Source organism: Phyllostomus discolor, chromosome X (assembly GCF_004126475.2).
Source record: "Phyllostomus discolor isolate MPI-MPIP mPhyDis1 chromosome X, mPhyDis1.pri.v3, whole genome shotgun sequence".
NCBI lineage: Eukaryota > Metazoa > Chordata > Mammalia > Chiroptera > Phyllostomidae > Phyllostomus > Phyllostomus discolor.
In genome coordinates this window covers 93,695,172-93,714,487 of record NC_050198.1, presented here as the reverse complement: position 1 = coordinate 93,714,487, position 19,316 = coordinate 93,695,172, and the positions used below count along the sequence as shown (strand labels likewise).

General features: G+C 38.7%; 1 protein-coding gene and 1 non-coding gene across 2 annotated transcripts in view; one reads left to right on the top strand and one right to left on the bottom strand.

The window, feature by feature from the left end:
- Positions 1-7,307, top strand: part of CHIC1 (cysteine rich hydrophobic domain 1) — a 66,875-nt gene extending 59,568 nt beyond the window's left edge. Inside the window, exon 6 of the mRNA XM_028522730.2 lies at positions 459-7,307. Coding sequence (XP_028378531.1) covers positions 459-509 — 51 coding nt within the window. The 3' untranslated portion in view covers positions 510-7,307. The remainder of the gene's footprint in view (positions 1-458) is intronic.
- Positions 7,308-8,651: 1,344 nt separating this feature from the next.
- LOC114505785 lies at positions 8,652-8,758 on the bottom strand. Its single transcript, XR_003685257.1, has one exon. It is a non-coding gene; the product is annotated as a U6 spliceosomal RNA (small nuclear RNA).
- Between the last annotated feature and the right edge of the window lie 10,558 nt (positions 8,759-19,316).

Below are 19,316 nucleotides of genomic sequence, written 5' to 3'. Positions count from 1 at the left end.
AGGGTTTACTTTTTTGTACCTAAAAAATAGTTATTGTAAATCAGATAATAAAAACTGTTGCTATGGGCCCTGGCTGGCATAGCTCAGTGGATTGAGCACGGGCTGCGAACCAAAGTGTCGCAGGTTCGATTCCCAGTCAGGGTACATGCCTGGGTTGCAGGCCATGACCCCCAGCAACTGCACATTGATGTTTCTCTCTCTCTCTCCATCTCCCTCCCTTCCCTCTCTGAAAATAAATGAATAAAGTCTTTAAAAAAAAGCTGTTGCTATGGTGCAACAGTTTTTGCTTAATTTATTATCTAATGAAAATGTGTGGTAAGTTCTTTTTATAACTGTTTTATATATTTCATGTACTTTACTGTACAAGAAAAATGGTTATAGACTTTCTGGGTTATATATAAGTTATAGTAAATGAAAATTATTTTGTCAATATATTGTTGTCTGCTTTTATTTTGCAGGTAATACTAATAGAATTCTTACCAAAATATCCCATATTCCGACCTGACTGAGGAATTTTATTCAGTCACTTCTGTGTTACCTGTCATTTCCTACCCTTAGTGCCTTGTAGGTGATCTTGGAATGAAGATGGTCTCATTGCTCTCTTCAACTTATTCTTTATAATGGTAGAATATTATCCTCATTCTTTTATTTGTGTTGGTTTAAAAAGAAAATTTGCACATCTTTTTTGTTGTTAAACGAAGCTTGTGTTTTGCACTCTCAGTTTTTAAATAAATACACACATATGTGTATATGTATAGTTGTTATTAAAGATAAAACATTAGTACTGGCGTTAAAAAAACAAAAACTTGTTTTAAGCATGCTGCCTTATAATTTTCATACTCACTGTTTCTAAATATGCATCATTTTTGTAGGCTACTTTAATGCTCTGTAATCCCTTATTGAACAGACATAAAGAAGCTTTTGGTAGCTTTTAGAAATGGTTTTATTCTTATCTGCTTTCAAAGGACATGCAATTAGTAGCACTGGTTTTGTCCTGCACTTAGCTAAATTATCATTTATGTTAGTGGATAAAATATTTAAACTCCTAAAGACTTGTAAATATTGTCTCTTTGCATAATGTAAAATGTGATATGCCATGGTTTACAGAATTTAATATTATTCTTATTGTATTGCCAACAATTCTGCATAGATTTTAATATGAATGAAGTTTGTAAGCATCCTTTTAAATGTACAGATTGTTAACATGCTGTTGTATGGCAAAGCCATAATAAGTATGCGAAAAATTTCAACTGTAGGACAGGGTTGCCCTTTGTAATGAGTTGATTAAGACTAAAATCACTGTCTAAGATACTCTGCATTGCACCTGAAACCAAGACCCTGATTTTTTCGATTTAATTCAGTAATTCCCATTTTGTCCTCCATTCCCACCCCCAAAAGAATTCATTTGGCATCTGACACATTTTAAAGCCTCACTATTCTCATTTATTTCCCTTAATGTTTCCTTTTCTGCATTTGAAAATACACACAATTGTCAGCTGTAAGGTGTCTTTCAAGATTTCAGATGGCATAGATGGTGTCTAGACCCCCATGAAAGCTACTGCTAATGCCCTTCTGGGGTTCTAATATTCTACTTTGGGAAAGAGAAAGCCCATTGAAAAGCTGTACTTAAAGAATATGTATGTGGTGGGTAAATCACAATTAATAAAATATTCTCAATCTTATTTTTGAGGAGTTTTTAAATACTTGGATATTATTAATAAGGAAAGGCGAGTATTTTTAATAATTCTACGTTACATCATCTGTATATTGTATTGTCTGTTTATCACCCAGAGTCAAGTCTCCTTCTATCACTATTCATCCCCCTTTATCCTTTTCTACCTCCCCCCAACCCCCTTCCCTCCAGTAATCACCATACTATTGTCTGTGTCCATGAAGGAAAGATAAGTATATAGATGAAAATATTTTAGTTTATAAATTCACCCCACATGTAGGCTTTTCATTGGTATGTGCATATATCTCTTATTTCTTTTCTCAATTAAGATAAGTGATGTGGCTCAGTGGTTTGGGTGTTGTCCTGCAAACCAAAAGGCAACCAGTTTGATTCCCAGTCAGGGCACATGCCTAGATTGCCTAGGTTGCCGGCCAGGTCCCCAGCTGTGCGAGAGGCAACAATTGATGTTTCTCTTTCTTATCAATGTTTCCCTCCCCCTTTCTTTAAAGATAAAGAAAGAAAATCTTTTTTAAAAAGAATATGTGATCCCTGGCTGGTGTGGCTCAGTGGGTTGAGTGCCGCCCTGCGAACCAAGGGTCGCTGGTTGGATTCCTAGCCAGGGCACATCCCTGGGTTGTGAGCCAGGTCCCCAGTAGGGGGCACATGGGAGGCAACCACACATTGATGTTTCTCTCCCTCTCTTTCTCCCTCCCTTCCCTGCTCTAAAAATACATAAATAAAATCTTTTTTTAAAAAAGGATAAGTGAGAGCATTACACTAATTCTTCTAGAACTTGAATTTTTAACAATAAAAAAGCTCTAAATTGTGTTAATTCAATTGCAAATGGATGTCTATATGTAGGCATTATTTGTAATTCTTAGTGATAAAAATAAAATTATAGTATTTTATTTAACAACTTACTCTTATTAGTTTTAGTAAAGTTTTTTAAGCAAACATTTTTCCCAGTGAAAAGAAGAATGATTTCTTCATACAAAGTCAGACCTTTTAAAACCAGTTTTAAAATGTATGCCCATTTTGAAAGTGACAGTCTTATGCCAGTAATAGGAGAAAAGAAACCCTATTTAATGTGTGACTATAATTTTTGCATAAACATGTTTTCACCTCCCTCTGCAGAGTCCCATTACCATGACACCTGGCCACTGAGAATCTAACTTTTCATATGTCGTGTGTGCCTGCGAATATCATCTGTCTGTCTACTGTACAATTGAAGGTGTATTTTTATAGACAAGGTGGAAACCTCTGAAAATGCATACCAAATGTCTTGTTTTATAGCTAAGGTCAGGGAAAAATTGTATCTGTGGTTTATGTTCCAATTAATATCATCAGGTTTATGTTTCAAACTGTGACAGTTTAATACCAAAATTGATTTGCAAAATAATATAAAATTTTTAATTATTACTAATTTCTAATTACAGAATTGTCAAATGATACTTTTATGTGTCAACCCATAAAATCTTATTTTTTCCTATGAACTTAGAATTTAGTCATGTGATGGTCACAGTAATTTTTCTACCATGTATAAATCACACTTGGTTTTACTCAGAGAATAGCAGAAAGTAGTGAATTGGCTTTCCATGATATAAATATTGAGACAGGAATAAGATACATCTGGAAGTGACAGAGTATAATTCAAGCAACAGTAGTATTTGTTATAAAAACTATGTGCCAGTATGTATAAACTTAATTTTAAAACCTCTAATTGCTCTTAAATTTATTATTTTATTGATCATTATCCTGGTTGACCCATCTTATTGCCTTGAACTATTCCAAAAATATCCACTGTTCTTTTTTACTTTCCTATATAACTCCTTTTTCAAACTATTTGCCTCTGGACAAGGCTGATTAACATTTGTGTGTTTTGGAGTGCTTTGTAGGGGACTGTTTTCTTTTCAAAGAAATTGGCAAAAGTAAATGCTGAAATGACACAGCACACGGTGGTCATTAATTCCTCCCCTATCAATCTCTTTTTCTTTTATCCTCGGGTTAGTATATACTCAGATGTTTTCATCAAGTTAGTAAAATATTTTTGTGAAAGTTGTTTTTGAAGAAAGTAATTTTCAATTTTTTTTGCTGCATAGTCCTTTATGAAATCTGCTATGGTCATTTCTAAAGAAAATAACATGTATTTGCCAAAGCATATAAATTTCACAAAGCTTTAAGGTTGCATGTTAAAACTGGCTCTTCTCTAACTTTCCCTTATGCATCTCCACTCCATTACCTTTTTAAACACCCAAATTGTATATAAAATGAAATAAGCTTTAACCTTCTTCAGCTATTCTTTGTTCCCTTTGAACCCTTCATGTTAATTTAGGACAGAGACCATTGTAGTCAAATGTCAGAAGTAGATGGAGAAGTGCCTTGTTTTTTGTTTTTTTTTTTAACAAAGATAACATTTTTTGTGGCAGGAAGCAGAATGGATGAAATGATAAACATTAGATTTAAAATACCATCTTTTCAACTAAGTATATTTCGCTGACACATTATATTTCTTCTTATTATTTAAATCCTCTTTTCTTTGTTTTTCCCGTCATGTGATCCATTAGTGACAGCATATTACAGAACAAGACTATCAGTCACTTTCAAAACTAGTTTAATTTTAATGCTAGTGAAGATAGAATTTAACATGGTTCTCGAATAACAATGGTCTTGGATTGAAGCCCCACCAAAACCCACTTAAGTATTTAGTAGACATACTATTCTTATTATTATGACCTATAAACACTAATGTCTGTTCAGTTAATCAGACTGTGTTAATATTTAGTAGTCTACCATTTCCAATGAAATTTATGTGTTTTTTTAGTAATTGGAGTGAAGTTCTAAGCCTTTGAATAAACAGGGGTTTTTCAAATGTATGAGAGCTTTAAAAATCATTAGCATTTTGATTTTGTTTACAAATAAACCACCACTTACAAAAAGCAAATCTCACTACTTAAACAATATTTCATTAGAATTGACTTTGACTGGGAGGATGTGTGTGTGTGTACTCTTTAATGGAAGGAATTTCAAACTGTTAATTTTTTTGCTAATTTGATGGTAAAATGTTCAAATTTATTGAAATTAGGTCATCTTATGCCTATAAAATTCTAATTTAAAAATTCATTTTGCAACAATTGTCAAATTGTCTGTATTCCTTTAAATGGTGAACTACAGGGAAATTTTCCACAGAAAAGAAATAGATTTATTAACATTACCTGTTTATGTAATACATGGACTAAAAATAAGGATAGAAATAAAAGAGTGATTGATTGATTGATTGGCAGACAGATATTCTCATCTTGCCCCAAATTTCTCATTTTTGACTCAGAGCCTGCCTTTTCATTTTGATAATGGCAACCTAAGAATATGTTTCATTTTCTGTGGACTCTGTCAGATTCATGAAGAAATAATCTAATCTTATGGGCTCCAGGGAAGTCATTTAAATTACATGCCAACCTCTTTATCTATAAAATCATGGGGTTGAACCTAGAGGTGGACAGAAAATTAAAGATTACCTAATCACATTTTGTGATTCTAGGAACCCTTAGGAAATTTTTACCCTAAAGAATCTCAGAATGATTTTTTTTTTCAGATCTACTACCCTTGGTAGGAACTCTGACAGTGCCTTGCACACAGTTAAAGTTTGATTCACCAACTGGCTCCTAGCTCATATGTTATTCATATCACACAGACTTAAAGAACATGATGCCTGCTAGACCTCAACCCTATATGGTAATGAGAATGAATGTAATTCGCAGGAACTGAGAACTGAGGTCTGTGGTCTTTGCCTATGGGGGATCTGACTATATAGTTGGTATCCAGACAAGAACTATAGCTGTAACAACAATGGAGATATAGAAGGATCTACTTTGATATTAATGCAAAAAGAGTTTCATATCTTATACAATATTGTTTCAGTTACTTAATAAGCTCCATATTCTCACAAAGATCCATTGGAACAAATTGATAATATTAGATGGAATGGAAAGTGGAATGGAATCAAACCCAAGTCACTTCTGGTTGGTTCAATTCTTAGTCTGTTACTTAATTCCTCTGTATCTCATGTCCTCCTTGTGTAAGTGGGGACAATAATCTGGACCTACCTCACGGAGGAATTGAGGATATTTTCATATATTAATGTGCTTTTTGAAGTTGACTGAAAAATGTACTGGATATCATAATTTTGTAATTTTTAAATATATTGCTTTAAATCTGTGTTATGTTTTCTTTCTCAAACTCTACAGAATAAGTGTTGCAATTAGTCTATTTTTCAGAAGTGAATTTTATCAATCCCCTATGTGTTAACATGGGTAATTGTATGTTATGTTATATTATGTTATGTTAATACTCGATTTAGGGAAGAAAAGCAGGTAGTTATAAACTAGTGGTTCCCAAATTGAGGCAGATGAAGACAATAGTAAAGGTATCCTTGAACCTTTTTCAGTATTTCAAAAAGCATACTAGAAATCATATTTACTCAGAATATTTCTGTTGCACAAGCCAACTACAACATGAATTTCTATGTATTTTGTGTATATTTTTTCAATTGTCTAATACTAGTTATCACACACTGATCCGAAACTGTGAATGGCAGTTATGATTTTGATTAATAAAAATGAGAAAACCTGTTATATGCAATTTAGTAAACAAAATACTTGAAAAATGGGGGAGGAATGGTAAAAGAATTCTTATGGTGAAATGTTGGGAGCCACTTTTATAAAGGAACTAAGATTATTTGACTCTTTCCACAGGTTGCTTACCTAATCCCTAAATAATAAAACGCTAGATTGTATGCATTGATGTATCTTGGCTAGATTGGACTATATAACTTCGTGTTAGAATTTGCCTTCAGGTATTTGTTTGTTTGTTTCAGGATTATACAACCAAGCTAATTTATTTGGGTGTGTATGTGTAAAGCATACACACACACAGGATTGCAAATGTGCAAAATGTTAAAATGTCATGTTCTAGCATTACAGTAAATATCAATTTCTGAGTCTCAAAATAGTTCTGTGTATAAACTCAATGTGATGTGTCACAACAATAGTTTTTCAAAGTTCCTTTTATTCCTGCTTATTTTCTTTGCATTTATCTTGGCTTAATTTTCTTAATTTGCCATTTTTCTAGTAAGCAAGTAGTATAAAATTGTTTTAATGCCTGGACTTTGAAACAAGTTAGAAATGTTTGAAATTATATAATCTACAAGCTACTTTGTCATCCTTGGACTAACCACATGTAAATATGAGTCTAGGCTGCAAAACCAAGAAATCCTGGTAGCCAGGAAGCAGGCATTGATCAAAACAACTGTTTGAAAAACCCAGGATTTCTACTTTTTGGCAGAGGATTCCTGTTGGGACAACTTTACTAGAAAAGAATAAAAGTGGCTATGTCCATGCAGACCAAGAACTTTAGTGCATCTTGTATTGTTACATAGCCTGTGGAATGAATTCATTTTTCTCCTTTGAGTTCTGGAGTAACCCCCCAGCAAGAACTCAACCTATATACAGCTGTGCCAAAATGAAGAATACCTGCCTCTCTGAAACTTTCACTGCTGCTTCTGTCATCATTTTACTTGTCAGATATAAAATTTTATTATCTCAGGATGCAAAATTACAATAAAGTGCAAATCTATGTTAATGAATTAAATTGTGTGTTCTTTGGTGCATCTTCCTTTCCTCCTTTCCTTCCCTGATTTTATCATTCTAAGCCTTCCCTTTTAAAATTCTATTTTGTGTCCTGACCAGGGTGGCTCAGTTGGTTGGATGTTGTCCCACAAAGTAAAAGGTCGCCAGTTCTATTCTGGGTCAGGGCACATGCCTGGGTTGCAGGCCAGGTCCCTAGTCGGGGAGTGTATGAGAGGCAACTGATCAATGTTTCTCTCTCACATTGATGTTTCACTTCTCTTTCTCCGTCCCTTCCCCTTTCTCTAAAAACAAATAATTAAAATCTTTTTAAAATTGTATTTTGCATATTGCCCCTTCGCACATTTGCTAATGCTGTCTCATCACCCTGTAAGTGATTCATGCTGTACATTGGTTTAGAGAGCCTTTGTTGTGCTGAATTTTTGCCATTTGGCTAAGTAGGAATTTGTTTTTAAATGACTTTGCATTCACCCTGCATGTCTTCTTATGAACTATAAAATTAAAGTACAAGTGGAGTTTCACCTAAGAATAATTTTTTAAATTTATCTATTTCTTTACAATTTTTAATTGTTTTTCAAGAACAGTTTTCTGCCTTTTCTTACAGTTTTCTGGCTCAGTGGATTGAGTGCCTTTTCCCCCACCCCTCTCCACCACCTCAGCCCTCCCTGCCTCCCTCCCTCATTTCCACCCCCAACTTGTTGTTGTCCATATGTCCTTTATAATTGTTCCTGTAAACCCTTTACCCTTTTCCCCCTTTATCCCCTCCCCTCTCCCTTCTGATCACTGTTAGCCTATTCTCAATTTCAATGTCTTTGGCTATACTTTGCTTGCTTGTTCGTTTTGTTGATTAGGTTCCTGTTAATGGTGAGATCATATGGTATTTGTCTTTCATTGCCCAGCTTATTTCACTTAGCATAATGCTCTCCAGTTCCATCCATGCTGTTGCAAAGGGTAGGAGCTCCTTTCTTTCTGATACGTAGAATTACACTGTGTAAATGTACCATAGTTTTTTGATCCATTCACTTACTGATGGGCACTTGGGTTACTTCCAGCAGTTGGCTATTGCAAGTTGTGCTGCTATGAACATTGGGGTGCATAGGTTCTTTTGGATTGGTGTTTCAGGGTTCTTAGGGTATGATCCTAGCAGTGGAATTGCTGGGTCAAAAGGCATTTCCATTTTTAGTTTTCTAAGGAAATTCCATACAGTTTTCCACAGTGGTTGCACAAGTCTGCAGTCCCACCAACACTGAACTAGAGTTCCCTTTTCTCCACACCCTCTCCAAAATTTGTTGTTTGTTGCTTTGTTTATGATGGCCATTCTGACCGGTGTGAAGTGGTATAAAAATATGGAACACTTCACAAATTTGCATGTCATCCTTGCGCAGGGGCCATTCAAATCTTCTCTGTATCGTTCCAATTTTAGTATATGTGCTGCCAAAGTGAGCACTAAGGATAATTTTTTAGTACAAGAAATGTTGAAATATGAAGCTACTTGACAAAAGTTTTGACTCTTCATCAGATTGTATAAGAACTCCAAACTATTGCCCTGGCTGGTGTGGCTCAGTGGACTGAATGCCAGCCTACAAAGTAGATGGTTACCAGTTTGATTCCTGCTTCAGGGCAGAGTACATGCCTGGGTTGCGGGCCAAGGCTCCACTTGGGGGCTCATGAGTGACAACTATACATTGATGTTTCTCTCCCTTTCTCCTCCCCTTCCCCTGTCTCTATAAATAAATAAATAAATAAATAAATATTTTAAGAAAGAACTTCAAAGTATTAACATCTACTTGAGTTACTACTCAAGCTGATTAACAAGTAATAATACTAGATTATTTAAAATTTAGGACAAACTTGCAAATTCAGCAAAACAGCAAAATGCAACATAAAAAAACCATTTCACATTCACCAGTATCTTTGGTAATTGTACTGAATATTTCAAAAAGACTTTAAATTCAAAATATTACAGCAGAGATCACACACTTAAATTTACAGAAAAGTTTCATGTGGTTTAAATTGTTTTTCAATTATACTATATGGGTGGAGCAAAAATTTTGAACTTTTCATTGATGACTTCTTCGATGTGGAGTAGCATGATGTATGGAAAATACTTTTTTATGATATATTATTGAGGGCAAAAGCCACATGCCTTTGAATCTGCCATGAAATAATATTTAACACTTCATGGGATACTTCACTTATCTAAATGTAGGAACTTCATTGAGGGAAACTGGAATGCTCTCATTGTAATCACAATAAATCTGAGTTGTAATCCTTATTCTGTCACCTGAGTGAACTCGAGCAAATATCAGGACACTCAGTGAACCTGATTTTATCCATCATACTCAAGATAGGAGGTTGGGTTAGATCAAGATTGCAAGTTAAGCTATAGCCAGTCCTCAGACAGACATGTCTTTATGATCTGCAGTTTTTTCACACATTTTTAAGTAGTTGCCTGCACTTAAAATTAAGAGACTTTGCATTGAAATTCAGATTCCTGGCTTCTCTTGAGAAATTCCACATGTGAAGAGTCATCTAGAGCTAAGTAACAGCCTGCCCTTTAGTATGGAGCATTTTCTGTTTTGTCCTGTGTTTAATATAACAATAATGAATCACAGTCTCAAGTTGTGTTGCAGAGCTCTGTAAGCAGGAAAGACTACCTGGCCAGTCATAAAGACCCTGAGACAGATTTTTAAAAAGAAAAACTGTGGAAGCTTGCACAAGAAGTGAAATGTTAAGATGGTCTTCGAGGGTATATAACACACCATCTTCTCAAATCACCAGCATCTAAATAAAGTGCCTAGAAAGATTCAATCCTTGTCTCTACTTATTGGTTCTGGTAGTGACAGGCAAAATGAAAGCTGAATTTTGCAACTTCAATTCTAGTCCTTTTTTCATTTACTTTTTCTGCTGTCAAATAAGCTCCAAGAAATATGATTTTTTAGTTCTAAAATCTAATACCAATACTATTTTATAATGTATATATTGCAGGACCACCCTATACATCAGGGGTGTCAAATTCATTTTCAGCGGGGGTCATATCAGCCTCATGGTTACCTTCAAAGCACCAGATGTAATTTTAGGACTACATAAACTTAACTACTCCTTAACAGTTAAGCATGAGCTCAGCTCTGCTGCCAGGTAGAAACAAGGTGCCGGGCTGGATAAAACAAGGTGGAGGGTTGGATTTGGCCTGCAGGCCTTGTGTTTGCCACCTGTGTTCTACATCCTTCCAAGTTCTTTATGTGTAACTGTCATTTGTCTTATCATCAATAAATTCACTATTTTATGTAGAAAATGCTCCTGGCTCTCTTTTTTTAAGTATATTTCATTATGCGAGCTTCCAGCAAGATGGAGGCATAGGTGGACGTACCGTACCTCAACGCACAACCAAGATTAGAACAACAACAATTTAGAGGCAGAATAACACCCCGAACTGACAGAGAATTTATCTGAATGGAAGTCAGACAGCCAAGAAGTTGAAATAGACCCGTTCATCCAGACCCGTAGGAGGGGCTGACAGGAGGAGTGGGAACGGGTCATGGTGCGCAGAGATCGGGGAGAACTGAGCGCATAAGGCAATCGGAAGCACGTAAGACTTCCGGGACACAGCGGTGGACCCTGGGTACGCAAGCGACGGCTGGCGGACGCAGTGAGGTGGCATTGTGGACCAGGGCAGAGCGCACAACCCAGGATCCCAGAGAAGGGACTGAGATCACAAGAGAACGGAGCTACCGCCATTGTTCCCCCTGCCCCCACAAACAACATCACGATCTAGCGACTGGGGTGCCCACCCCAGGTGAACACCTAAGGCTCTGCCCCTCACCGTAACCAGAGTGACCAGACCGGGGGGGGGGGGGCGGAGGAGAGAGAGAGAGAGAAATGTCTCCAACAGAAGAACAGATCAGTTTCCCAGGACTCATCCTTTTGAGCGACCAAGAAAGAGCCAATCTATCAGATGCACAGTTCAAAACACTGGTGATCAGGAAGCTCACGGAATTGGTTGATTTTGGGTGCAAATTACATGAAAAAATGCAGATTACCATAAAAGAGATGAAGGAAGATGCATGGAGAACGAATAGTGAAGGGAAGGAAACTGGGACTTAAAACAATAGAGTGGACCAGAAGGAAGAAAAAAACAAACAAGCAGGAAAGGATGGAGAAATAAGAATTCAAAAAAAATGAAGAGAAGCTTAGGAACCTCCAGGACATCTTTAAATTGTTGCAACACCCGAATTATAGGGGTACCAGAAGGGGAAGAGGTACAGCAACAGATTGAAAATGTATTTGAACAAATAATAAAGGAGAACTTCCCCATTCTGGCAAAGGAAATAGACTTCGAAGGAATCCAGGAAGCTCAGAGAGTCCCAAAGAAGTTGGACCCAAGAAGAAACACACCAAGGCACATCATAATTACACTACCCAAGATTAAATAGAAGGAGAGAATCTTAGAAGCACAAGAGAAAAGAAGACAGTTACCTACAAAGGAGTTCCCATCAGACTGTCAGCTGATGTCTCCAAAGAGACCTTACAGGCAAGAAGGGGCTGGAAAGAAATATTCCAAGTCATGAAAGACAAGGACCTACATCCCAGATTGCTCTATCCAGCAAAGCTCTCATTTAGAATGGAAGGGTAGATAAAGTGCTTCCCTGATAAGGTCAAGTTAAAGGAGTTCATTATCACCAAGCCCTTATTTTATGAAATCTTAAAGGGACTTATCTAAGAAAAGAAGATAAAGAAAAAACATGTATAGTAAAATGACAGCAAACTCACAATTATTAACAACCACACCTAAAGCAAAACCAAAAGAAACTAAGCAAACAACTCGAACAGACACAGAACCACAGAAATGGAGATCACATGGAGGGTTAGCAACAGGGGAGTGGGAGGAGGAGAGAAGGGGAAAAGGTACAGAGAATAAGTAGCATAGAATGTAGGTTGAAAATAGATAGGGGGAGGGTAAGAATAGTATGGGAAATGTAGAAGCTAAAGAAATTATAAGTATGACACATGGACATGACTAAAGGCGGATATGGGTGGGAGAGGGTGTACAGGGTAGAAGGGAGTGAAGGGGGGAAAATGGGACAACTGTAATGGCATAATCAATAAAATATATTTTAAAAAAGTATATTATGGTATTACAGTTGTCTCATTTTTTTCTCCCTTTTATCTGCCTCCACCCTGCACCCCCTGGCCCTCCAGCATTACCCCCTCTCCCCCTTAACCCACATCTATGGATCATTATATAAGTTTTTTGGATTCTCCATTTCCAGTAATATTCTTAATGTTTCCCTGTCTATTTTGTACCTACCAATTATGCTTCTTATTCCCTGTGCCTTTTCTCCTATTCTTCCCCTCCCCTCCCCCAGCTGATGACCCTCCAAAAGATCTCTGTATCTATGATTCAGTTCCTCTTCTAGTTGTTTGCTTAGTTTTTGTTTTTGTTTTTTAGGTTCAGTTGTTGATAGTTGTGAGTTTGTTGTCATTTTACTGTATATAGTTTTGATCTTCTTTTTCTTAGATTAGTCCCTTTAACATTTCATATATAAGGGCATGATGATAATGAATTCCTTTAACTTTACCTTACCTGGGAAGCACTTTCTCTGCCCTTCCATTCTAAATGATAACTTTGCTGGATGGAGCAATCTTCGATGTAGGTCCTTGCCTTTCATGATTTCAAATATTTATCTCCAGCTCCTACTTGCCTACAAAGTTTCTTTTGAGAAATCAGCTGATAGTGTTATGGGCATAATGGAATACTATGAAGCACAAAGAAAGAACCCTTCATGACAGCATGGATGGAACCAGAAAGCATTATACTAAGTGAAATAAGCCAGGTGGTGAAAGACAAGTACCATACAATCTCTCCTGTAAATGGAAACTAATCAACAAGTGAACAAGCAAAATATAATCAGAGACATGGAAATAAAGAATAAACCGACAGTGACCAGAAAGGAGGGAGGGGTACAATGAGGGGGAAAGGGAGAAGAAGTAAGTCAAGAAAAATGTGTAAAGGATCCATGGGCATGGTCAATGGGGCGGGTATAGACTGTGAGAGCAGGATAGGGGTGGGTGGGGTAGAAGAGAGCAACAGGGAAAATTCAGACAAGTGTAATTGAACAACAGTACTAAAAATTAAAATAAACCCAAATTCTGGAGATGAAGAACTCAATAAAAGAGATGAAGACTGAACTGGCAACCATAAGAAATAGAACTGACCAGATGGAGAAAAGAATTAGTATATCAAAGATAGAAATCTAGAAATTACATAGAGGGGAGAGTAGAAAGAATTGAGCACTAGGAGAAAAAAAAAAACATTAAAAGCCCCGACAAGTGTAGGGGAGGAGAGAGCTGCTCAGAGCAAGGACATTCAAAAAGTGAGACCCTGGGAAGGCAGAACCTCTGAGCTTCAGAGGCTCCACCTGCTGGTCTACTAAAATCTCCACCTGAAAAGTTTGTCAAATGCCATGCAGAAACAGCCTCTTACACTGGCTTCAAACAAAGAATGTCTCAAGGTCCAACACTGGCACAACATGTGGCCAACTTCAGATAACATTAGAGCAAGACTCATGAAGCATTGCAGGCAATGTATCCTATTCTTACTTTATTTTTTCTATTTTCTTTTTTATCCTTCCATTTTTCTTTTATTATTAATTTTATTTCACTTTTATTTTTTCTCCTTCTACATGTTTTTCTTTTTATTTTTTATATATTTTATTGATTATGCTATTACAGCTGTCCCATTTTCCCCCTTCATTCCCCTCCACCCTGCACACCCTCTCCCACCCACATTCCTCCCCCGCCCCGCTTTAGTTCATCTCCATGTTGTGGCGGACTTCAGCCAGCAGAGTTCCACCTTGTTGTGGCTAGAGACGAGAATAAATGCACAGGCAACAGCAATCTTGTGTTGAAAAAGGGAACGGCACCACTATTCTCTCCAGGGGAGAGCACCTATGAATGCCTTGGCCATTCCCTCAAGAGGAGAGCACTCCGACCCTTGCCTAGACAGGCTTTTATTGTTTTTCTTGGGTCTTACATCAGAGAAAGATTTATTATCTATTACATAGAATATTGTTGTCTACACTTTAGGTACATTCAAGGAAATGCAGAGGGGAATGGCAGTGAGCTGATTAGCTCTGTCCTTGGTTGAATTGACATAGGCTTTGGAAATTACCTTGAAGACAGACAATACACACTTGTTATTTTAGACCAGGGTGATGGATTTTTAGCAAGAGCAAGCCATAACAGTCAGTATGCATTTTCTAGGTCTGATTCCCATGGGAAAACTCGGTTTGAAGGTCTGGCCCCTGCCCACCACTTCGCTTCTGTAGGTTTTCCATACAGAGCTGAGTCACATTTCCCAGATTGAAACAAACTGGCCCCCTACACCATGTGTCATAAGTTATTTAGTTTCTATATTTCCCATACTATTTTTGCCTTCTCTCCATCTATTTTCTACCTACTGGTGTGGACCCTGAATAGTGGGGTCCACATCATTATGGATGAAATGAGACATTCACATGGACTACCGAGTCTGGTGGAGGAAAAGGGACAGCATGGCTTTTCTCTCAAGGGGAGCAAAAGCCTCAGCCCTCGCTCCAATGAGCTTTTATTGTCTTTCTGGGCACATTACAAGAAGGTCCTCATTCACTATGCCCAGACTCACTTTAGGTGGTTACCTTTCACAGAAAACAAAGGAGCCAATGCTGCTAATCACATCACAGAAGAGGGATATTTTCAAATGAAAAGGCAAAAAAGTAGTTGGACCAGTTACACTCATCCTTGGAAGGTTTAGCATGGATTTTAGGAAGTTGCTTTGCAGTAAATGTCCTCAATTCAGGCTAAATTTTTGCAATTTAGCAAAAAGCAAGACTCATGGCAGCCTAGGTACATTGCTGGCCTGATTCCCCACAGAGCCTATCCATGGGTGTGGGTCCTATGCATCTCCAAGTGGGAGCTGGGCCCACACCATGCAAAACAGTCTACTATACCTACCATCTATGTTACTTATTCTCTATACCTTTTCCCCTCTCTCCTCCTCCCATTCCCCTGCTGTTAACCCTCCATGTGATCTCCATTTCTGTGGTTCTGTTCCTGTTCTAGTTGTTTGCTTTGTTTGTTTTTGTTTTAGGTGTGGTTGTCAATAATTGTGAGTTTGCTGTCATTTTACTATACATGCTTTTTATCTTCTTTTTCTTAGATAAGTCCCTTTAACGTTTCATAAAATAAGGGCTTGGTGATGATGAACTCCTTTAACTTGACCTTATCTGAGAAGCACTTTATCTGCCCTTCCATTCTAAATGAAAGCTTTGCTGCATAGAGTAATCTTTGATGTAGGTCCTTGCCTTTCATGACTTGAAATATTTCTTTCCAGCCCCTTCTTACCTGTGAGATTTCTTTTGAGGAATCAGTTGATAGTCTTATGGGAACTCCTTTGTAGGTAACTGTCTCCTTTTCTCTGGCTGCTTTTAAAAATCCCTCTTTATCTTTAACCTTGGCTAATGTAATTATCATGTGCCTTCGTGTGTTCCTCTTTGGGTTCAACTTCTCTGGGACTCTCTGAGCTTTGTTGACTTCCTGAAAGTCTATTTCCTTTGCCAGATTGGGGGAGGTCTTCATTATTTGTTAAAATAAGTTTTTAGGGGGATCTAAGATGGCGTCGGAGTAGGAAGGAGCAGATTTGGCTTTCCTCTGCTCAGGGGAGAGAGTCCTGACCGATCTTTGGAGTAGAAAGGCAAGCAACCAACATATTTCAGCATTTTTGAAAACAGAGGACCAAGGATTGTGGCAGAACCGAAAGAACAGGGAACGGATCCTAGGGCGAGTGCTGCATCAAGGTAGGCTCCCAGGACAGGCGTGTGGTCCCGGGGCTGCAACCCCAGACCCGGGGGCCGCGGCTGGGTTTACCATAGGGTTATTGGGAGAGAGCCAGGTCAACTGCTCCCTCCCCAGCCGAGCAAGGTCTGGGCGGCTCTGGGAGGAATCCAGGTGCTGGCAAACACACAGGGTGGCGAGCAGCTTTGGAGGCGGTGAACACCAGAGCCGAGTCACGCTGCGGACCCGGACTCCCAGGGTCACCATTCTGGCTGGAGCTTTGGCGGTGAGAGAAGCCGGGCCACTGTGGAGAGCGGCGGGCTCGATCGGGAGGAATTTCCCAAGAGGAAGGAGTGAATGGTCACAGACACTGTTTGGGGAATTCTCCTGAAGTGATCAGTGGCTCTGGCCTGTTTGCTCCCCAGCTGTGAGAGCGCGGGCGGCGGACGGGCCGCGCCCGCCCGCGGGGGCACCAGTCGCAGGGCGGCGGACGGCCGCGCGAGCAGCAGACGGGCCGCGCCCGCTCACGGGAGCGCGGGTCGCGCCGGCGGTGGACGGCCCCGCGTCCGCTCGCGGGAGCGCCGACACGGGGGCAGTGCCGGCGGGGGGAGCATCCCCGGACACCAGCCCACAGCAGTAACCCTGGGGAAAGGCCTGATTGCCACACCCAGGACCCAAAGCTGAGGAGCCAGTGCGAACCCCACGGGCCTAGGAAGAAAAGCCAAACAAGTCATCCTTCAGCCTGCCTTAAGCAGCAAGAGCAGAAAAACCGGTTTGGCCACTTTGAAATCAAGAGACTTTTTAATTTGATTCTATTTTTTTTAACAATTTTTTAATTTTTTAAGTTTTATTGTTTTTATTCTCTTTTGATTTCTTTTTCCTCTCTTACCTGATTTGTTTTATTCCTTCCTCCTTCCTGTCCTCCAATTTTATCTCTTCTTCCTGCCTTCATCTGCCTTTTCTATTTTTTTCTTTTTTAAATTTTTTCCTAAATACCTACAAGTGAGACAAAATCCTGGATCTGTGAAAAGACCAAAGTTGAACACAAAGAAGGGGCATCACAACAGCTGGGACAGTGAGATAAATGTCACTCTGCTATTACAGAGAACCTGCAAGTTATTGCATATTTGTATTATTATTATCTTTCCAGTGTTCCTACATCTTTTTTTTAACAGTATTTTTATATCCCTCTTATTTTTGTATAGCCTGCTTTGCTAGGCTGGTTTTATTGTATGACCTGACAGCTTTCCCCTGATATCTCTTTCTATACCGTATTACTAATCTACTGTCCTTTAACTCACCTGTGTCCTATCAGCATACTACTCAATGTTCTGTACTCCATATCCTTATTACCTAGATTTCATAGACTCTGCCATATGAATGTTGCCATAATATTATTGTAAATAACTGCTGTTCCATGCAATTGTAATTATTTCACAACACCCCCCTGAAGATCTTAGCCCATTTCAAAGTTTCCTGAACTCTATTACTGTAGTGGTTAACTCTATTCTCTCACACACTACACCTATTTACTATCCTTTACTCTCACCTTACCCCAGAATCTGACCGCCCACAGCCTCTCTGCTTTATAGATCCAACTCACAATCCTTCCTCCCCCAACAAGAGTCTTATCTTCTTTGCATCCTTTCTAAAAATCAGCTAGCTGGGTGGAAGACCACGGTTAACACTATACATAGTGAAAGGATCTCCTATATCTTCCCTACTTGCTACTACTGTAAATAGCATAGAATTCTCGGTGGCTGTCTTAAACCATTTTGCCTTCCCCTCCATCTGATGACAAAAAAGAATAGGTGGAGGAGGTGAACACCAGGATACCCACTGGAAGAGGAAACCCAACAACAAAGGAACCACTAACAGATAACAGCAGAAGAAGGTGAAGGAGGGAGTAGTAACCACACAAACCTCAATCCAGGGCTTCTCTGGAAATACAACTAAACATAGAGACAGTACCCAATACAAACAACTGAACAAGATTTCTTTAAACCTTGTACACACAGAAGAACCAGCCTTAACACAACCTGCCCTCACCAGCACAACAAAATACAGAAGGTGGTGGACAGAGTGACCCACATTTAACCAGCTGGCGGGAAGGAACCACCAAAGAAAGACTCAACAACAATCAGAACCCAAAGGCAAACACAAAGCCAACTTAAACAACAGCCCAAGACCAGCGAGCTTGGGGGGTCAAGGAAACAGCACCACTGAAACTCACTGCTACTCTACTAAAGAAGTTCACATCATAAACCCAGGGAGCCAGAACAGATCAATATAAGAAGCTGAGGTGAACAAGAAGAGTCTCACAAACAATGGGAAGACAAAGAAATACTCCCCAAATGAAAGGAAAGGAGGAAGCCTCAAAAAGAATGCTAAATGAAACAGAGGCAATTCAACTATCAGATATTGAATTCAAAGCAGTGATTGTCAGGAAGCTCAATGAGCTCACAATGAGCTACGAGAAACTACAGGGAAGCTACAATGAACTCAATGAAAACTACATCAGCATAAAAAAGGAAATAGAAACTCTCAACAAGGGCCAAGAGGAAATGAAGAATACAATCTCTGAAATGAAGAACACAGTGGAAGGAATGAAAAGCAGGATCGATGAAGCAGAAGATCGGATCAGCGAGCTAGAGGACAAAATAGAAGAAAACACCCAGAAAGAGCAAGAAAGGGAAAAGAGGCTCAGAAAGAATGAAGAGGGATTAAGAGAAATGCAAGACAATATGAAACGTAATAATATCCGTATAATAGGGATTCCAGAAGGAGAAGAAGAAGAACAAGGGATAGAAAACCTAGTTGAACAAGTGATGATGGAAAACTTCCCTAATTGGATGAGACAAAAAGTCACACAAATACAGGAAACACAGAGAGCCCCAATCAAGAGGAACCCAAGGAGGCCCACCTCAAGACACATCATAATTAAAATGGCAAAATTTCAAGACAAAGAGAGAATCTTAAAGGCAGCAAGGGAGAAGAAGGAAGTAACATACAAGGGGGCCCCAATAAGGCTAACAGCTGACTTCTCAATGGAAACACTCCAAGCCAGAAGAGAATGGCAAGAAATAATCCAAGTAATGAGAACCAGAGGCCTGCAAAAACGACTACTTTACCCAGCAAGGCTCTCAATTAAGATAGAAGGCCAAATAAGAAGCTTCTCAGACAAAAGAAGTCTA